This window comes from Parasteatoda tepidariorum, chromosome X1 (assembly GCF_043381705.1).
Source record: "Parasteatoda tepidariorum isolate YZ-2023 chromosome X1, CAS_Ptep_4.0, whole genome shotgun sequence".
NCBI lineage: Eukaryota > Metazoa > Arthropoda > Arachnida > Araneae > Theridiidae > Parasteatoda > Parasteatoda tepidariorum.
This window is the reverse complement of record NC_092214.1, coordinates 59989679-60006543: the sequence shown is the minus strand read 5'-3', so window position 1 is coordinate 60006543 and position 16865 is coordinate 59989679. Positions and strand designations below refer to the sequence as shown.

Genomic DNA, 16865 nt, shown 5'->3' with positions numbered 1-16865 from the left:
CTTATTATATAGTTTATAGTTCTTCATATAGTTTGCATATAGCCTGAATACAAAGTGTTATTAGTAATTAGATTTTTTTAATTCCTTAAAAAAAATATTTTTAATTTTTTTTTATCTGAATTATAATTAAAATTAACTTAGATTATCAGTTTTGCGTAAATTAATCGTTATTGTGATACGTTGTTTAAGTTCAAATATAAAAATAGATGTTTTTTCTTTAACATATGTTTTTTGTTTAACATATAGATAAGAATTTTCACAAAATATTTCTTTTCGTTAAAATTCTATAATGACTCAATTTTTAATGTTCTTTTTTCGTGTATACTATTTATAAAAAGATTATTCTGATAGCAGATTCATGTTCTTCTCTATTCTTTTTCCAATATAATTTTTATGTTGACATCACTCCTGATAAGCTATCTATTGAATTGTATTTATTATTTAAAAACATTTCGAAGTAATATGATATTAAATTTAAAAAAAACTATGCAACTGCTAAAACAATTTTCAACAATTGAATATATTTCTTAACTGACTATAAGAGAAGTTGAATAATTCAACGTTAAAAATGAAACAAGTAAAAACTATTTATTCTAGCTGTGAGTTGCATTGTGTGTTGTTATCAGCGTTTTAGATTTCATTTCTTGCATTAGCTTCCGCATATTTTTATTTCAGCGAGTTTTTCCTTCCTATGAAAAAAATTATAGATAAATGTACTGAGAAGTCATTTAATTTTCCATAATTATTCTAAATATTTAAGTATTACTACTATTTACTTTATTTAATGATACAGCAATTTTATAATAGTATTATTAAAATAAGAATGTTTTCCGTAAAATATATTATACTTTTGCAGCTATAAATGACAATAAAAAAAAGTGTGAGGCGCATATTTTTTATGACGCTGAAAATAGTCTCTTTTTTTTGGGGGGGGGGATGAGAACTGGTCATAGCTTCGGGTTTTGGTATAGATACCGAAATAAGGAAAATTTTTTGGTTGATTTAACGTTAAGTATTTCAAGTAATCGCCGTTTTGCTGATGAAAAATTTACATTTTTAGGAACGGAACATAAATAGTGAAAAATGGCAATTTTGGAGCTATTTGTTTTATCTAAAATATTTTTTTTAAATGCCTTTCGAGAGCTATGCAAAAACCTTTTATTTGCCATTAATCATTCTCAAAAACGAAATGAAGAAAAACAAATAATGGCTGTTTTTGACCCAATTTCGCAAGTAAAATACAAGCACGAAAATTTTCAAAAAGATATGAAAATTTTGTTGAGGCTCAATTACAAAGTATCAATGAGCAGTAAAGACTCAAATAAAGAAAATATGAAAAGTCTAGAGATTAAGAAGCTTAAGACCACAATTTTGTCAATGACAAGTGAAAAATAACTATGAAATTACGGCCGGAAAATATTAAACTCTTTTGATACTTATGCAAGTATAATACTTATTATCAACTTATTTCATTCGATCATAAAAAGTAGTGCGAATAAAAACAGCCTGTGGCAAAATGAAAATATAAAAAATATAATCATTAAGCAATAAAATTATTTAAACAAAACAGATATAGCACATTTTAGTCAACTGTATAAAATGTAAATAAATAATAAAATGTTGTTAAAATCAAGGAGGAACTCATTTTCTCCCTCGAGTACTGTGGAAAAATTAGTCACCTGATTGATTTTTTCATAAACATCGGTCAATTTAAAGCAAATTTTAACATAAGGTTATTACTATGATTCCTATGATAATAAATGATAATAAAACTTTTAAATGAAAAGTCGTGAGATATAGTAAGCTTAAGACAACAATTTCGTCAATAACAAGTGAAAAATAACTATGAAGTTACTACGGAAAAATATTAAACTAGTTTGATATGCATGCAAGTATAATACTTATTATTAATTTATTTAATTCGATCTTGAAATATAGTGCGAATAAAAAGTCTATGGCAAAATGAAAGTAAAAAAAATAAAAAACGTGATTATTAAGCTATAAGATTATTTAAACAAAAAACATGTAACAAATTTTAGTCAACTATATTAAATTAAAATAAATGATAAAATAATGACGAAATCGAGGAAGAACTCACTCTCTCCTTCGAGTACTGTAAAAGAAAAACAGTCACGTGACAGTTTTTTTTCTCATAAACATCGGTCAGTTCAAAGCAACTTTCAACATAAGGTTATTAGTATGATTTAGTTTAGAAGTTAAAAGGACTTAAAGTTAAGTAACATTTCTAGGAATTTTTTGCATGAATTAGTCATATTTTGCATTTGCTTTAAGAGATAAAATTTGTAAAATAAAGCGCAAAATAAAATTTAATAAAAAGTTTCCGATATGATCTGATAATTAAAAATTCTGTTAAATTTTTGGTTCATTTCTCCTTTTTCATATATAGTATGATTTTTTGAATGAAAAACTAGATTTTCTTTATGCAAATTAATGGTTTGTGCAGAACCTCCAAAAATTTCACAAAATTCCTGTAATTCGCAATTCCTATTTTATGTAATGCCAAACAAAATGTTTGAATATGGATAATGTTGTTATGTAATGCCAAACAAAATGTTTGGATAATGTTATGTAGCACACACAAGTGACCTAGAAACAGCTATTTAATATTTTTATGCCTTTCCACGTGTGAAATTTGCTTCGAATTTTGAAAAAAAAAATTTTTTGTTAGTGATAAATTCGTTTTTCTTGATGTTGAAGGTTTCAATTTATACACTTTCCCAGAATGATTATTTTAGATCGAAGCAAACAAATAAATCTAAAATTATTTTTGGTTTAATATGCGTGAAAGTCCATAATGTGCGTAGGCACAATTAGCAGCTATTAAAGCCATTTTTTGATATTAAAATCAAAATTACGTGCCCCTCTCATAAGAACATTTCTTGATTTTCACGTAAGTTAAAAGGAGAGAGGTAAATTTTCCTTTTAATTAGCAACTGTCATCTTTAAAATACTGCTAAAATTCCACACAGCAAAACAATTTTAATTTTTCATCTACTTCAATGCAAAAGCAACATAATTAACTATCCCATGCTTTTAGGTCGGATAATCTCTTTTCACACAACAAGTTTAAAAGCACAAATAAACATGCGTTAATATTATTAATTTGTATAAACATTTTTTCGAAATGAAATTAAATTTTAATTTTGTTTTACTTTGTTAATCTATTAAATAGAGAATTATTATTATCATTTCATTAGCTTGAAATCATGTAAAGTTTGTGAAATAATGAAAGGAAGAGACTAAAATTGTTAAATTTGACTTACAATGTTTATGCTGAAAATCTTTGTATTCATGAAATGTGACCTCATAAAATAAGAGTCCGTGTAAACAGCTTTCACTTACAGCTTAGGAAAAGAGATTCTAATCGAACCATTTTAACATTAGCAATTATTAAATCAATTCCAAATGTTTTCGGACTTTCGACTAACACCACCAGCAAACTTGACGAACTTATTACTGATTATTCTTGGCAGACTTACGAATGCAATCGTAAAAATTACATTATTTAAAAAAAACTATTATTGGGAAATATAACAATAATCTTTTTGATTACGCTATAACATTATCCAGACTTAATAAAATGTTACAATAATTCGAGAAATGGCAAAGGTATTTTTAAAGTCAATAACAAATCCTATTTATAGAATATTTTGCAACAAGAATATTTTATTGTCAACAAATCTTTATAAATACCATGAAATACCAAATACTTAAGTATAAATAACACTTAAGTGTCATAGCATGTTTTAAAAAATCGCTTTGAAACAAAAGCAACATGATATGATGTCAAAAGCCTATTAAATTTACTGTATTTTTCCTAATATTACTCAAGATGTTTTCAATTATATGTCCTGCTTTTATTGTTCCATTTTGTACAGTAAAACTGTGGACACATTTGTGTCCGATGAGCAATCATATAAGTTAAATAAATTCAGAGGAACATAAAGCCATTTCTGACTTTCTAGTGACTTAGATTTTGAACTATTTATATTATGATTTAGAAAATAATTTGTCGGTAATTTTAAATTTTATAAAAAGGACGAGTGGCAACTTTTTATTTAAAAATAAATTTGAAATAATAGGTAATTTTGCAAACAAAATTCAATGGTAATAATAATAATTAAACAATTTTAAAGAAATTAGCTTGAAGCAAAAAAAAAAATGAGAAGAAAATGAAAATATGAAAATTTCATTTTTTTCGCATTATTTTTAATAATCGAAATTTGTTTATCAATATTTTTCAACTGGATTTCATTTTGTCTTTGAATTTTTGCCAAGTTTGTGGGAGTTTCGTCTACATCTGATAATTCTTTATGATTTGAATTATTATAATTACATGAAAAGCGAAAGTCTACGAATAAAGCGAAAAAAAGTGAGGGGAAACCCAAATGATATCTCATAAGCAGATATACTATAGTTTCAATTCTTGTAGAATCAAAACTATAGTTTACTGTTTATGAGTCATTATTTGTAATTTGTCTACATTTATATATATTTAATATTCGTATTGATTGTAACATTAACTTTTTGATTTTAATCTTTTTTTTTATGAAAGGCTAAAATCAAACTAATATTGTAAGTAATATGCAGCCTAACTTATAATATGTATTATAAACTTGATTATAGCGATACTTTTTAGTAAAGCCCTTTAATTGGACTTTAAATTTACTTTAGTAGTCTAACGTGGATATCAGAAAACTGTAATGCAAAACATTTGGATAAAATGCTTAGATCTTCAATAATTAGGATGCTTCATTTATCATTATTATTTTATTTGGATTTCCATATACCAACTATTAACATTTGAATTTTCAACCATCATTGAATTTTCAACAATTTTTCATAACAATTTGAATTTCATTTATTTCATTTGAATTTGAATTTCCAACTATTAACATTTGAAGTGAGTGTGTAAACTAAAAGTAACGTTTCAGTTTTATTTACAGCATTTTTTACATGCTTTGTGTTTTGAACTCACTTTGTATTTTGGTTTAAATAATTTCCTTAATTTAATTCCAAGTATATATACGAGTACCAAGTTATATATTATTATAATCTATATTTCGTATGATTTATACGTAAAATAGATTATAATTTTAATTTTATAATTTTTTTTAGCTACTATTAATAATATTTTGCAATGAGAGTGACTATGAAATAGCATTAATCACTTTTCCTATCTTAAAAGCAATTCAAAATTCCCGCTCCATTGGCTCATTTTTCGGAAAGATTGGCTTCCCATTTTCCTGCCAAGCCATATATTAACTACAGATCGTTTTTCGCCAACTGGCTGTAACGTGTAAAGAAAGTACTTGTAGCATAGGAGAAATCGGAACTCTGACATGCTTTCTCTGACAAGCAGTAGTTTAAAGGTTACGTAATGAGCGTAATGAGAGCGCATGCGCGACCTTTCTGTCAGAGAAGGAGAAACGGATATTCGGAGAGGTATCAGTTCGAGGACTTTTCGTATTCAGTGACGGACCTGTGCGATTATCAAAGCAAAAATGTCAGCTGTTCCTCGTACTGATCAAGATAAACGGAAACAAATCAGTGTTCGGGGGATCGCCGGGGTTGAAAATATTGCTGAGGTTAAAAAAACATTTAATCGGCATTTGCATTATACGTTAGTAAAAGATCGAAATGTTGCAACTCAGCGTGACTATTATTTTGCTCTTGCACATACTGTCAAAGATCACCTTGTTTCACGTTGGATTCGAACTCAGCAATATTACTATGAAAAAGATCCCAAGGTAATATTTTATGCAATATTATTATTGATTCCTTTTTTTTTGCATGTGTAAAAAATTTTATGTTTCTCAAACATTTTCATTTGTTATCAATGTAGTTTAAATATTTTATTAGACTAATGATTTAAATTTTTGAAGTATTTTAGTTTTAAAATTGCAATTAAATTTTATATTTAGTTCGAAAAAAATGGGAATGGGGTTATTAAATGTTTCATTTCATGTTTATGCTGGAAATCTTTCAATTTTTACAAGTGAATACAAAACTTTAGTTTAGTAGTTTAAAAAATTAATAATACTGCCATATTATTAAAAAAAAAATCTGTCAGGCAGATTATAACATTTTTACAGAAATTTCTCTTTTAAAATATTTAAATCTAATCTTTATTTTTAAATAGTTTGCCAAATTTATTGCATTAATTTTACATAAATTGTCAAATTTCCTCAAAAAATTTTATCCCCCAGTTTTTAAAATTCTAGTAACTTTAGCTACAAAATTTTTGCAATCTATTTCTAGTAAGGTGTAAAATTAGCCATAGGACCCTAATACAAAACCTGTAAAAAATCCTAATTATGTCAGCTATCAGTTTATTTACAATTATTGTTTAGATAATTTGGTTTTCTTCCTCCGTTATCTAAAATCAATCATTATCCCTTTTTTCGTTCTACTGTACTCCTCTTCCAGAAAGTATGCCGTTTGTGACCCAATAAAAACTTAAGAAGACTTAAAAAAATTTTGAATATCATAATTGTTTTTATTAGTCAAATAAAAATGTACTCATTATTAAAATCCTTTTGTATTGCATGTATAAAACTCTTACAATAATGTAATTAATAAAAGTAAAATTTTCGTCCCAGTTGGAAAAAAAATTTTCTTTTATTTATTTTTTTAATTTTTTTTTTTCCTTTAAGAAAAATTAAATTCGAACTTTTTTTCTTTAAATTAAATTAACTGAACTGAACTAAAACTAACTGAAAAAACTAAGCTGAAAAAAGTTAGAGGCACTAACTTCTTTCCCTAGCTAATCTCAATGACAAGTCCTTCTTGTTTCTATGTGTAACTAGAAAAGCGTATTTGTGGTTGAGGATTTTAAGTGCCATTAAAGTAATATTATATTTGCACTAAATCAGTCTGGTAAGGAAAATTATAAACTTGAAGGTGCGTGAGGGTTGTGCTAAAAATACATTGTTCTCAAAGCAGTGTGATGAAACTCTCAATACAGGACGGGGGGGGGGAGGAATGGGGAAAGCCACTTTGGTCTTGTATTCTGGAAGTTAAAAGTAACTAGGCTATAAAAATGTTAGTGAATTTATGATTTAGAGTGGTAGATAGTTTCTTATTTTAACTACCACTTTGGTTTCAAGAAGTCGTGTGATTAGAATTTCAAATTTAAATTATACATTGTTGAGATAAAATATATTGTTTTAATCATGAACTCTATACTAGTTAAAAATTAGGAAATTTCACAGCAATTTTTTTTTTTTTTTAAATTTATAAAAATATTGAAAGTTTGCTCCGTCATTCTCTAGCAAAAAGATAAAAAGCTAATAAATAGCTTGCTGGTGATCCCCGTGGACTTCATTTATTTCTTTATTGAAATTACATATATTTGCAGACTTGTGTGCTCAATTTTTTAGGCTTATTAAACTCTTGTCGAGTAGAAGGACAGGTAGAACAACTCAGTGAAAGACATCACGCAGAATACATCCAGTGTTATAGTGGGATTCGAACTCTCCACCTCCACGCTTCCCATAGCGTTTGGTGGACTATACGGCTTGGCCAGGAAGGCCCCTATTTATTTCTTAGTACACATACATGCTGGCTTGTGTGCTCAGATACATAAGACCGACTTATAAGCCTTTGTCAAGTAGAAAGACAGAAGGTGCGATTCAGTGAATGAGAGCTCGAAGATACATTCAGGGTTCGAACCTGCTGCCTCCACGCTACAGAGTGTATGGGCAGGTGATACCGCCTGGCTAGTCCTTTCCCCAGTGGACTTCAGTGACGGTTCTGAAAGAAAAAGAGTCAGCCTCCGCAAAATCGATTACAGTACATCGAATTACTTTTGATCTAATAATTGGATTTTTACGCACTAACTTAATTGTTTGAGAGATAAACCTGAAAAAATAGCTAGTTTACAAAGTTAATATGTAATTAACATGAAGATTTACTTTCTCTAAATAAACACAATTTTTTTACGACAGATTTGAGTTCTTGATCCTCAAAATATAAATGATACCCGCAATCTGGTAAGTATGATCGGGTCCCAATAGTTTAGTCTGGTGAGCGATTAAAGGTTTTGAGCCCCTTAATGCTAACTTCACCATTTGCGAACTAAGTCATATCTTTGGAACTATTTGAGAAAATGCAAAAATTTTTGGATTTTCTTAAATATGTTATTAACGTGCGTTGAGAAAGACAAAATATAGTTTTATGTTTACACAAATATCGTCTGTACAAATAAATTAACGCATTTAAAGTTTAAGCCCTCGAAACAGTAAGATTGCATCTTAGTTCGTGAAAATCCGACTATTAAATCAAACGTTATTGAAATTCCTTTTTTTCCCAACTCTTTGTGGGCAGCATTCTCTGTATTTTTCTTTCTACAAACTATCTACGAAATGTATTGCATATGAAAACAGGGATTCAGATAAGTTGTAGTGAAAAATTCGGAATTAAAAGTGCACAGCTAAGTAAGACGAAAGAATGAGAGTGAATTATCCGTAAATTATCGAAATTATTAGTGCATTTTGAGAGATAATCAATAGTTGATCATCAAAAAAAATTTCTTAAGTCTAAAGAATTTAGATTTTTTTTTCTAATAACAGCAACGTAAAAAAACATTAGTTTCCTTAAAAAAAAGTAATAGTTATACTTTAATTGGTAAAAAAGTAATATCAATAAACATGGGCACATTTACTTAACTTGATTTTTAATGCATGCAGTATTAGAGATTTTTCAACTTTAATTTTACCAAGCTTTTAAAGTTTTTGGCTCATTTCGGTTTTCACAATTCCCCGTTGATACAAATAGTTGTATTTCTAAAAGCTCTGTTACGAAATTAAAAGTGTGGTAACAATTTTAACTGGACAGATAACTACTGAGAAAGAAATAGTATTTTGAAAGCTTGGTGTTATATAGGAATAAACCACATTTATAAATCGTTTAGGAGAAAAACACGATTTGCATGTTTGTAAAAAGATTTTTTTGTGTATTTTGCTGTTATCTTGAGGAAATTTTTGAAAATTTGAAATTAGTTACATGGAAACTATACTTAAAAACAGTTTGATGTAAAAATATGCCCTTTGGAAAGTTCCCATTTAAAGTATAAATAATAAAAGTTTTTGTTAAAAAGTATTACTCTTTTTTTGAATTTTTAATATCTTAATTTACTCTACCCTACAATAATGGACTTTAATTTTTGACATGTTTTTAAATTTCTCAAGAAATACTTACAGGATTATTTTGTAACTTCAGAGCTGTTTAGTACATGCGATTTTTCATACTTAGCAATAAGATTTAAAGCTTTCAGAGGTTTGTAAGACCTACAATAAATTACGAAAGAGAACAAGTATTTTTGCCAGAAAATCAAACAATGAGCTTGTAACTTGTATCGATTACTTAAGTTGTTATTTTTAATAGCTGCATAAAATTTTGCAAACCTAGCGTAAATATTTCTGGAGATATGGACATTTTTATTAAAAACTATTTTTTTTGTACGTTTTTTTTTTCTTTTTGCAATAACTTTAAAAATATTCAATGGAATTAAACAAAATGTTTGAAGCAATTTAAAATTAATTACAAAATTATTGATTTAAAATTTAAAAATAAATCGTTAAAAACTGTGCAAGATATAAATATTTAAAGTAGTCCTTTTATAATGCGCAGAAAACATTTAAAACCTTTTTTTTTTTCATTTTTTGTGGTGAATTGTATTTGGCAACTAATGAAAAAGTTTGATTTGAATGTTTTAAAAAGTTAATTTTAAGCAATTTTCTAAATAGTTTTTGTACTTTTTAAAAGAAAGCTTAAAACGATAAAAGGTTTCGATTTGGGGTATTGATTTCAAATTGCTCCAAAAAAAAAATTTCATTCCATTGAATATTTATAAAGTTATAACAAGAAAAAAACGTAAGACAAAAAGTTTAATTTTTATAAAAATATCTATATCTCAATTAATATTTATTAATGCGGTTTATAAATAAAAAAATATCCATATCTCCATTAATTTTATTCTAAGTTAACGAAATTTTATGCTGTTATTATAAATAACTACTAAAGTAAAGGATACAAGTTACAAACTTATTTTCTTGATTTTCTGGCATAGGGTGTTCAAAAATACTTGTTTTCTTTCGTGAGTTATTGATGGTCTCCCAATCCTTTGAAAGCTTTAAATCTTATTGCTAAGTATGAAAAATTGCGTGAACTAAACATCACTAAAGAGGTAAAATAATCCTGTATTTCTTGAGGAATTTTTAAAAACAATGTCAAAAACTGAAAATGTATCTTCCCTTATTGTAGGGCAGTGTATTTTGATTCTTAAATATTTTTAAAGAAATCGAAGTTCGGAAAATTATAGAAAGTTTTTAAAATAAATTTTAAAATATTGGAAAAGGTGTGTATTTACTGTCTTTCGTATAAAACAGTTAAAGAAAGGACAGAAGTTTTCTATAAAAGTTTTCGATTTAAAAATAAAAGCATCAAAATGAAAAAACTTGAAGCAAGCTTTTCCTCATCGCCAAAACATCGTTTACCAATCCATCACGCTACAAGTAGATTTCATGACGGAAAATGTTCGGCTGTTATAACAATGAATTCCGTTTTAAAGCCAATTTTAATGTTTTTTTCCCCCCTGAAAATTAGGCTGTTCTCCAAAATAACTGCTCTTTGTGCATCAAAACAAATAGCAATTTAGAACCGGCCTCTTAAACTTTTTCTACTGAAGATTAAAGGGAAAATGTTCACCAGCGACCTCACTTTTACAAATTATAAATGAAGTTTATTATACAGGGTGCTCTGTAACCACTGCTCGTCATATATATATTTTCAGAACCCTTGTCAAAAACAGATTTTAAAAAAAAAGAAAGAAACACATTAAAGGTTGCAAAGTAGTGTTAAAGCTTGAAAGAAATAAAGACGCTCTTCGAAATCTGTCGAACCACTAATTAGGATGAAAAACATCAAAACCAGTTTGGTTGCCTGATGAAATTTGAAGGTGATTCTAGCGATAACCTTTCAGCTCATCTCTGTTTCGATTGACAATCAAACAGGTTTTGATGTTTTCAAGCCCAAATTCCTCAGAAACGAATCATTCGATTTGATCCTGTCTTAAATATTATTATAATTTATGGCTTGCTTACTATTTTTACATCATTTTTAACAAGGAATCTATGAATGTATAAAGTACGGGCAACACGGCGCATCCTGTGAGCATGAATGGAATATCTCCCAAAATAAAAAGTGATCTTTTAATTGTCAATTATGTTAAAAGGTCGTGAATTGGTTATGATACAGGTTTCTAGCGAACCTACAGTTTAAGCAACCTTGATATAATGCATGACATCCAATATTTACAGAATGATGAACACATCCTTACAAAATGCTGAATTTTCTAGACTATAATTACAATTCCATTTGTGACACATTTCATCTTGCAAAATTTCGAAGTCATGCCTATTGTTCGTAAAGCGATGAGAAAACGCGCTGATTGGATAACATTATTTAACTTTTTAAAGTAATTAAGATTTATTTCGCATAGAATTTTTATTCTTTTATGTTCTCGTTATTTATCTTGATACTTTTAGCGATTTTTCTTGTTTTTTGTTCATTGTAATTTTTCTTTCCTTTTTTTTCTTTATCGAAATCTGTCTTTGTAAGTTGCATTGGGGTGATGAGATATTTTTAACAGAACATTAAATTTCAGAACTTAAATTTTTAAGTTTTTATAAAAATGTTTCAATTAAATAAATGAAATAATTTTTACTAAAAACTTGATTGTATAAATAATACTCTAATGCATCCTCAGAATCGGTTATGCATTGCACCAAAATATCTAAACATGAGACAATCGAAGTTATAAGCATTTTATGTACAAATACTATAATTTTATACAGGTTACTTCTGCTTTTTTTACACATATGTCATAGTTATCAAAACAAATGAAGTATTGTTTCTTGTATATCTTCATGCTGAATCAAATGATGTCAAACATAAGGCAATCGAACTAAACTTCAAGAAAGCGCAAAGATTTTATGTTCAAAAAGCATGATTTTGCACTTATGCTCATTTATATCTAAGACATTGCTATCTAGACAAATGAAGTGTTGTTTCCGATTAAGTTTTCACGCTGAATTGAGCTATACTATATATGAATTAATAGGACTTGAAATGTATGCTTAAAATATGCTGGTTACTTTAAGCAAGGAAATATTAGTTTCAAAGTAAGAAATTTATTTTATTTTAATACTCAAAAACACATTTTTAGGAGCGCGATGGTCACATATTTCTAGCATATTCACAATAACATAGATTGAGAAAAAAGACATTCTAAATAAATCGTTTTCAATTTATTTATTATTCATATATCTGCCGTTAAAGCATTTTAAATCGTTTGCGTGTTTAAAAATATTATCATGATTTTGTCAATTAATTCTTATAGCTGTTCTAGAATGGGATTAAAGCTGTCTTATCTCGTTAAAAAGTTGCTAATTTTTTTTTTTCATTTTGTATAAAAAGGACTATTTTTGAATTTAACTGTGTATGAATTTACACCTAATTGCGTCTAAACTATTTATCTTATCGACTCTAGTTTTGTCCCACAATTCAGTATTAAAAAAATTGACGGAAAAAGTTACCTTACTTATTGTCTAGACAGCAATGTCGTCACATGCGTAAATCAGTACTAGTCAAACAAACTAATACTTTTTAAACATAAAAATGCTTGCAACTTCTGAAATATTAGTCCCATTGACTTGTCTTTGGAAAAAATATCGAAGTGAGCAACACAAAAATGTATTTATCATTATTTTATGCTGTTAAGTATTCATTTATTTATAAATAATCAGCGTGATTGGGAAGGTTTGTACTTTATTTTGAATAATATATGTTATTTATAAATATCATACATATATTTGCAGAATTCCTTCGAAATTAAATTTCAGTATATGATTTAAGCAAGTTCTTTTGATATCAGAAGTAGAAATTGAGAAAATTTAAACCAGTTGCTAAAAGATATTACTTAGTTTGAACCCATTTTCTCTGCTCCGTTTACCCAGTCTCTGTTAGATTTTTTCAAAGTTAATTAAGTGAATTTAAATGAAAAACTACATTGCAGAGAATGAGTAATATTCCCAATTCATATTCAACATTCTGAAAAACTGAAACCAAAACCCAAAATTTAAAATTTAAAAAGAAGCGAAACTGGGAATCAGAACCTGATCCGAATCAAATTTTAATATAGTCCCGGACAAACGTGCCACCATTAATTTCAAGCTCAGCTTGTTATAGAGTTAAATAGTTGAAAACTTGTGCCAAAAAAATTTTTCGCTCATATCTAGATTCATTGCCTTAAAATTTGAAAATTTAAAAACATTTTCAAAAATAATATCGTAAAAGCACCAGTGAAATCTTTACAATGGATTTCCTCAAAATAAATTAAATGTCTGCAATGTGATTAGAATGAAGCTATGAAGCTCTTAAATACTATAATTTAATCACCGAAGGCCGGAATAGCCTGGTTGGTCCATGTCCACTGGGCCCATGTCCAAGAGTTTGTGTGACCGATCCCTGCGGGGGTACTGATCCAGGAGTTCCCTTATCTTCCTGGATTGGTTCAAAATTACAAGGCTACGGAGTTGAACATTAGTAGTCGTAAACCCAAAAATTGGGTCGGCTATTCAATGACGGATATAAAATATAAAATCTAATCCCAGCGATGACTGGTCGATTCGAATTCCGCACCCGGCTCGCACCGACCACACTGCTGATGCAAAATATCCTCAGTAGTGGATGGATCAAGGGTTAGAGTCTCCTTGCCGTCAGGTTTTCGTAGTTTTCCTTTCCGCGTAACGCAAATGCGGGTTAGTTCCATCAAAAAATCCTCCAAGAAGGCAAATTTCTCCCAATTGATCTCGGAGCTCCCTTTTCTAGATGAGGTTCAAAATCACAAGGCTACGGTGTTGAACAATCGTAAACCCAAAATTGGGTCGGCTGTTCAAAGACGGTTATAAAATAAAATCCAATCCTTAATATTTTTTCAAAAATTATTGTAGTGTTTTTGAAACGGGTCAAAAGAAACATGCATATATTTTGAATTAGAAAGGTCAGTTATTTAAAAGTTTCTCGCCTAAACCCAGATGTTGACTTGAACTTAACCTTCAGCATTCTAACTCTGAAGGACATAATCATCTATGGTTTATAAATTAAATGCTGGACAAGCAACAGCGAAAAGCGGTTGCTAACGCATAAACAGCAAAAAAAATTAAACGGAACTTTCCTTGATTTATATTTTCAAATCAAGCGCACTGTTTAAAAATAAATGAATAGATAAACAAAAAATTTTTAAAAAAAACTTGGTTTCATTTTCCAAAGAACAATTTTTAATCATTCATGGTTAATTTAATAACTACTTTATGTAACGTAATATACATTTCGAATATATTATGCCTGTCTTTGCTTAACTTGTGTCATCTGTGCTGCTTGTTTACCTTGAATTTCAGCTTGTTTTAGCCTTCGAGATCTACCACAAACTCCACTAACTTCCTGATTTGTACGGAGGGGGTGGTATTTTTTTTTAAATATGTTTTATTATCATTAAAAAAACGTGACATTTTTCTCAGCACCTCATCGCTTTAATTAATCAATTAAAAGCTCGCTCGTTTTCTAAGTGTGACACAAAATTGGGATATTTTTCAAACTTGTAGCGACTGTAATAATAAGCAATATTTTCATATTATTTAAAAAAGCATATCGCACTAAAAAACAAAAACTATAATTTAGGTAATAAGATTTTTCTGTGTTTTGTGTTATCTAGTGAAAAAGTCCGGAAGCTTGTAAAGTACTTATCTGGAAACAACACTAATGAATTGTTTGGTAAAAAAATGTCTCCTGTGCAAAAAGCTTGACTTATCAACAATATCCCTCTAACTTTTCTATTCATTATTAAATTCCTCTTTTTTTTTCAAACGCCACATCCTGTCTAAAGAAAGTTCATAGGGGTTATTTCAAGGGATAAGATAACTTTGACTGCAGCTTTTGACCTTTTTTAATCCTAAATCGTACTTCTGACAAATTAAAAACATTTCTTTCATAGCTCTCCCACTTAAACTACAACACTGAATTTTTTTTTTTTTTTTGTCCCGCTCGCGCACTTCTTTTTAATACTGTATATTGCATCGCAGTGTCTGAAATAATAAAAAAAGGGTATTAATTAGAAATTCGTCATGTGTAATCCAAACGAACGATTGCACTATGAGTAATTTCGATATTATTCTATTAATGATGACGATTGTATCGCGAAATAGTACACAAAAAAAGTAGTTTTAAACTACTGTTTCGAAAAATTGATATTTAAAAAAAAAATCATAATGCAATACACCATAGATGAAAGAAATTAAGTATATTAAATTAATTCATAATAGCAATTTTTGACAATTTCCAAAAGTGTTTTTTTTTTTTTCGTTAAAAATTGCCAGTTATAATATGAGAGGATTTTTTAAAAAAGTGTCACTAATGCTTTTTCAATTTGAGCATGACATTGAGCTGTTGCAAACATTGAGATATTTTTAAGGTTGTATCATCAATATTTTGAAATTAGTTTTTAAAAAGTCATGAGCACATTGTTTATTTTTTTTACTCACGCTTTTAAAATACATTGCTCTTCTCGATCGCAATTTTTTTTTTTATCAAATCAACTACTTAGAACGTCTTTCATTTTACAAAATTACAAATGATATGTTTTAAATATTTTTATTACGAAAATAATTTCATANCGCCTTTAAGGTACGAAATCATAAAATGACATTAGTTTGAACTATTTATAAAAACTACTGAAACAAAGACAACTGTAAATGAAGTTGTAAAATTCGAAAGTAAACGAGTTAAACTTTTATGACTTTCTTATTTTACTTTTATTTTAGTTTCTTTGAGTAAAATAAACGCCTTTAAGGTACGAAATCATAAAATGACATTAGTTTGAACTATTTATAAAAACTACTGAAACAAAGACAACTGTAAATGAAGTTGTAAAATTCGAAAGTAAACGAGTTAAACTTTTATGACTTTCTTATTTTACTTTTATTTTAGTTTCTTTGAGTAAAATAAACGCCTTTAAGGTACGAAATCATAAAATGACATTAGTTTGAACTATTTATAAAAACTACTGAAACAAAGACAACTGTAAATGAAGTTGTAAAATTCGAAAGTAAACGAGTTAAACTTTTATGACTTTCTTATTTTACTTTTATTTTAGTTTCTTTGAGTAAAATAAACGCCTTTAAGGTACGAAATCATAAAATGACATTAGTTTGAACTATTTATAAAAACTACTGAAACAAAGACAACTGTAAATGAAGTTGTAAAATTCGAAAGTAAACGAGTTAAACTTTTATGACTTTCTTATTTTACTTTTATTTTAGTTTCTTTGAGTAAAATAAACGCCTTTAAGGTACGAAATCATAAAATGACATTAGTTTGAACTATTTATAAAAACTACTGAAACAAAGACAACTGTAAATGAAGTTGTAAAATTCGAAAGTAAACGAGTTAAACTTTTATGACTTTCTTATTTTACTTTTATTTTAGTTTCTTTGAGTAAAATAAACGCCTTTAAGGTACGAAATCATAAAATGACATTAGTTTGAACTATTTATAAAAACTACTGAAACAAAGACAACTGTAAATGAAGTTGTAAAATTCGAAAGTAAACGAGTTAAACTTTTATGACTTTCTTATTTTACTTTTATTTTAGTTTCTTTGAGTAAAATAAACGCCTTTAAGGTACGAAATCATAAAATGACATTAGTTTGAACTATTTATAAAAACTACTGAAACAAAGACAACTGTAAATGAAGTTGTAAAATTCGAAAGTAAACGAGTTAAAC

General features: G+C 27.9%; 2 protein-coding genes across 2 annotated transcripts in view; one reads left to right on the top strand and one right to left on the bottom strand.

Annotated features, from left to right (window-relative positions):
• The window catches only part of LOC107447328 (choline/ethanolamine transporter flvcr2a), a 132767-nt gene extending 129376 nt beyond the window's left edge, over positions 1 to 3391 (bottom strand). The window contains exon 1 of the mRNA XM_043039068.2: positions 3285 to 3391. Within this exon, the coding sequence (XP_042895002.1) occupies positions 3285 to 3329 (45 nt within the window). The 5' untranslated portion in view covers positions 3330 to 3391. The remainder of the gene's footprint in view (positions 1 to 3284) is intronic.
• A 1940-nt stretch (positions 3392 to 5331) lies between these two features.
• LOC107447337 (glycogen phosphorylase) overlaps positions 5332 to 16865 on the top strand; it is a 35359-nt gene continuing 23825 nt past the window's right edge. The window contains exon 1 of the mRNA XM_016062212.3: positions 5332 to 5771. Within this exon, the coding sequence (XP_015917698.1) occupies positions 5526 to 5771 (246 nt within the window). The 5' untranslated portion in view covers positions 5332 to 5525. The remainder of the gene's footprint in view (positions 5772 to 16865) is intronic.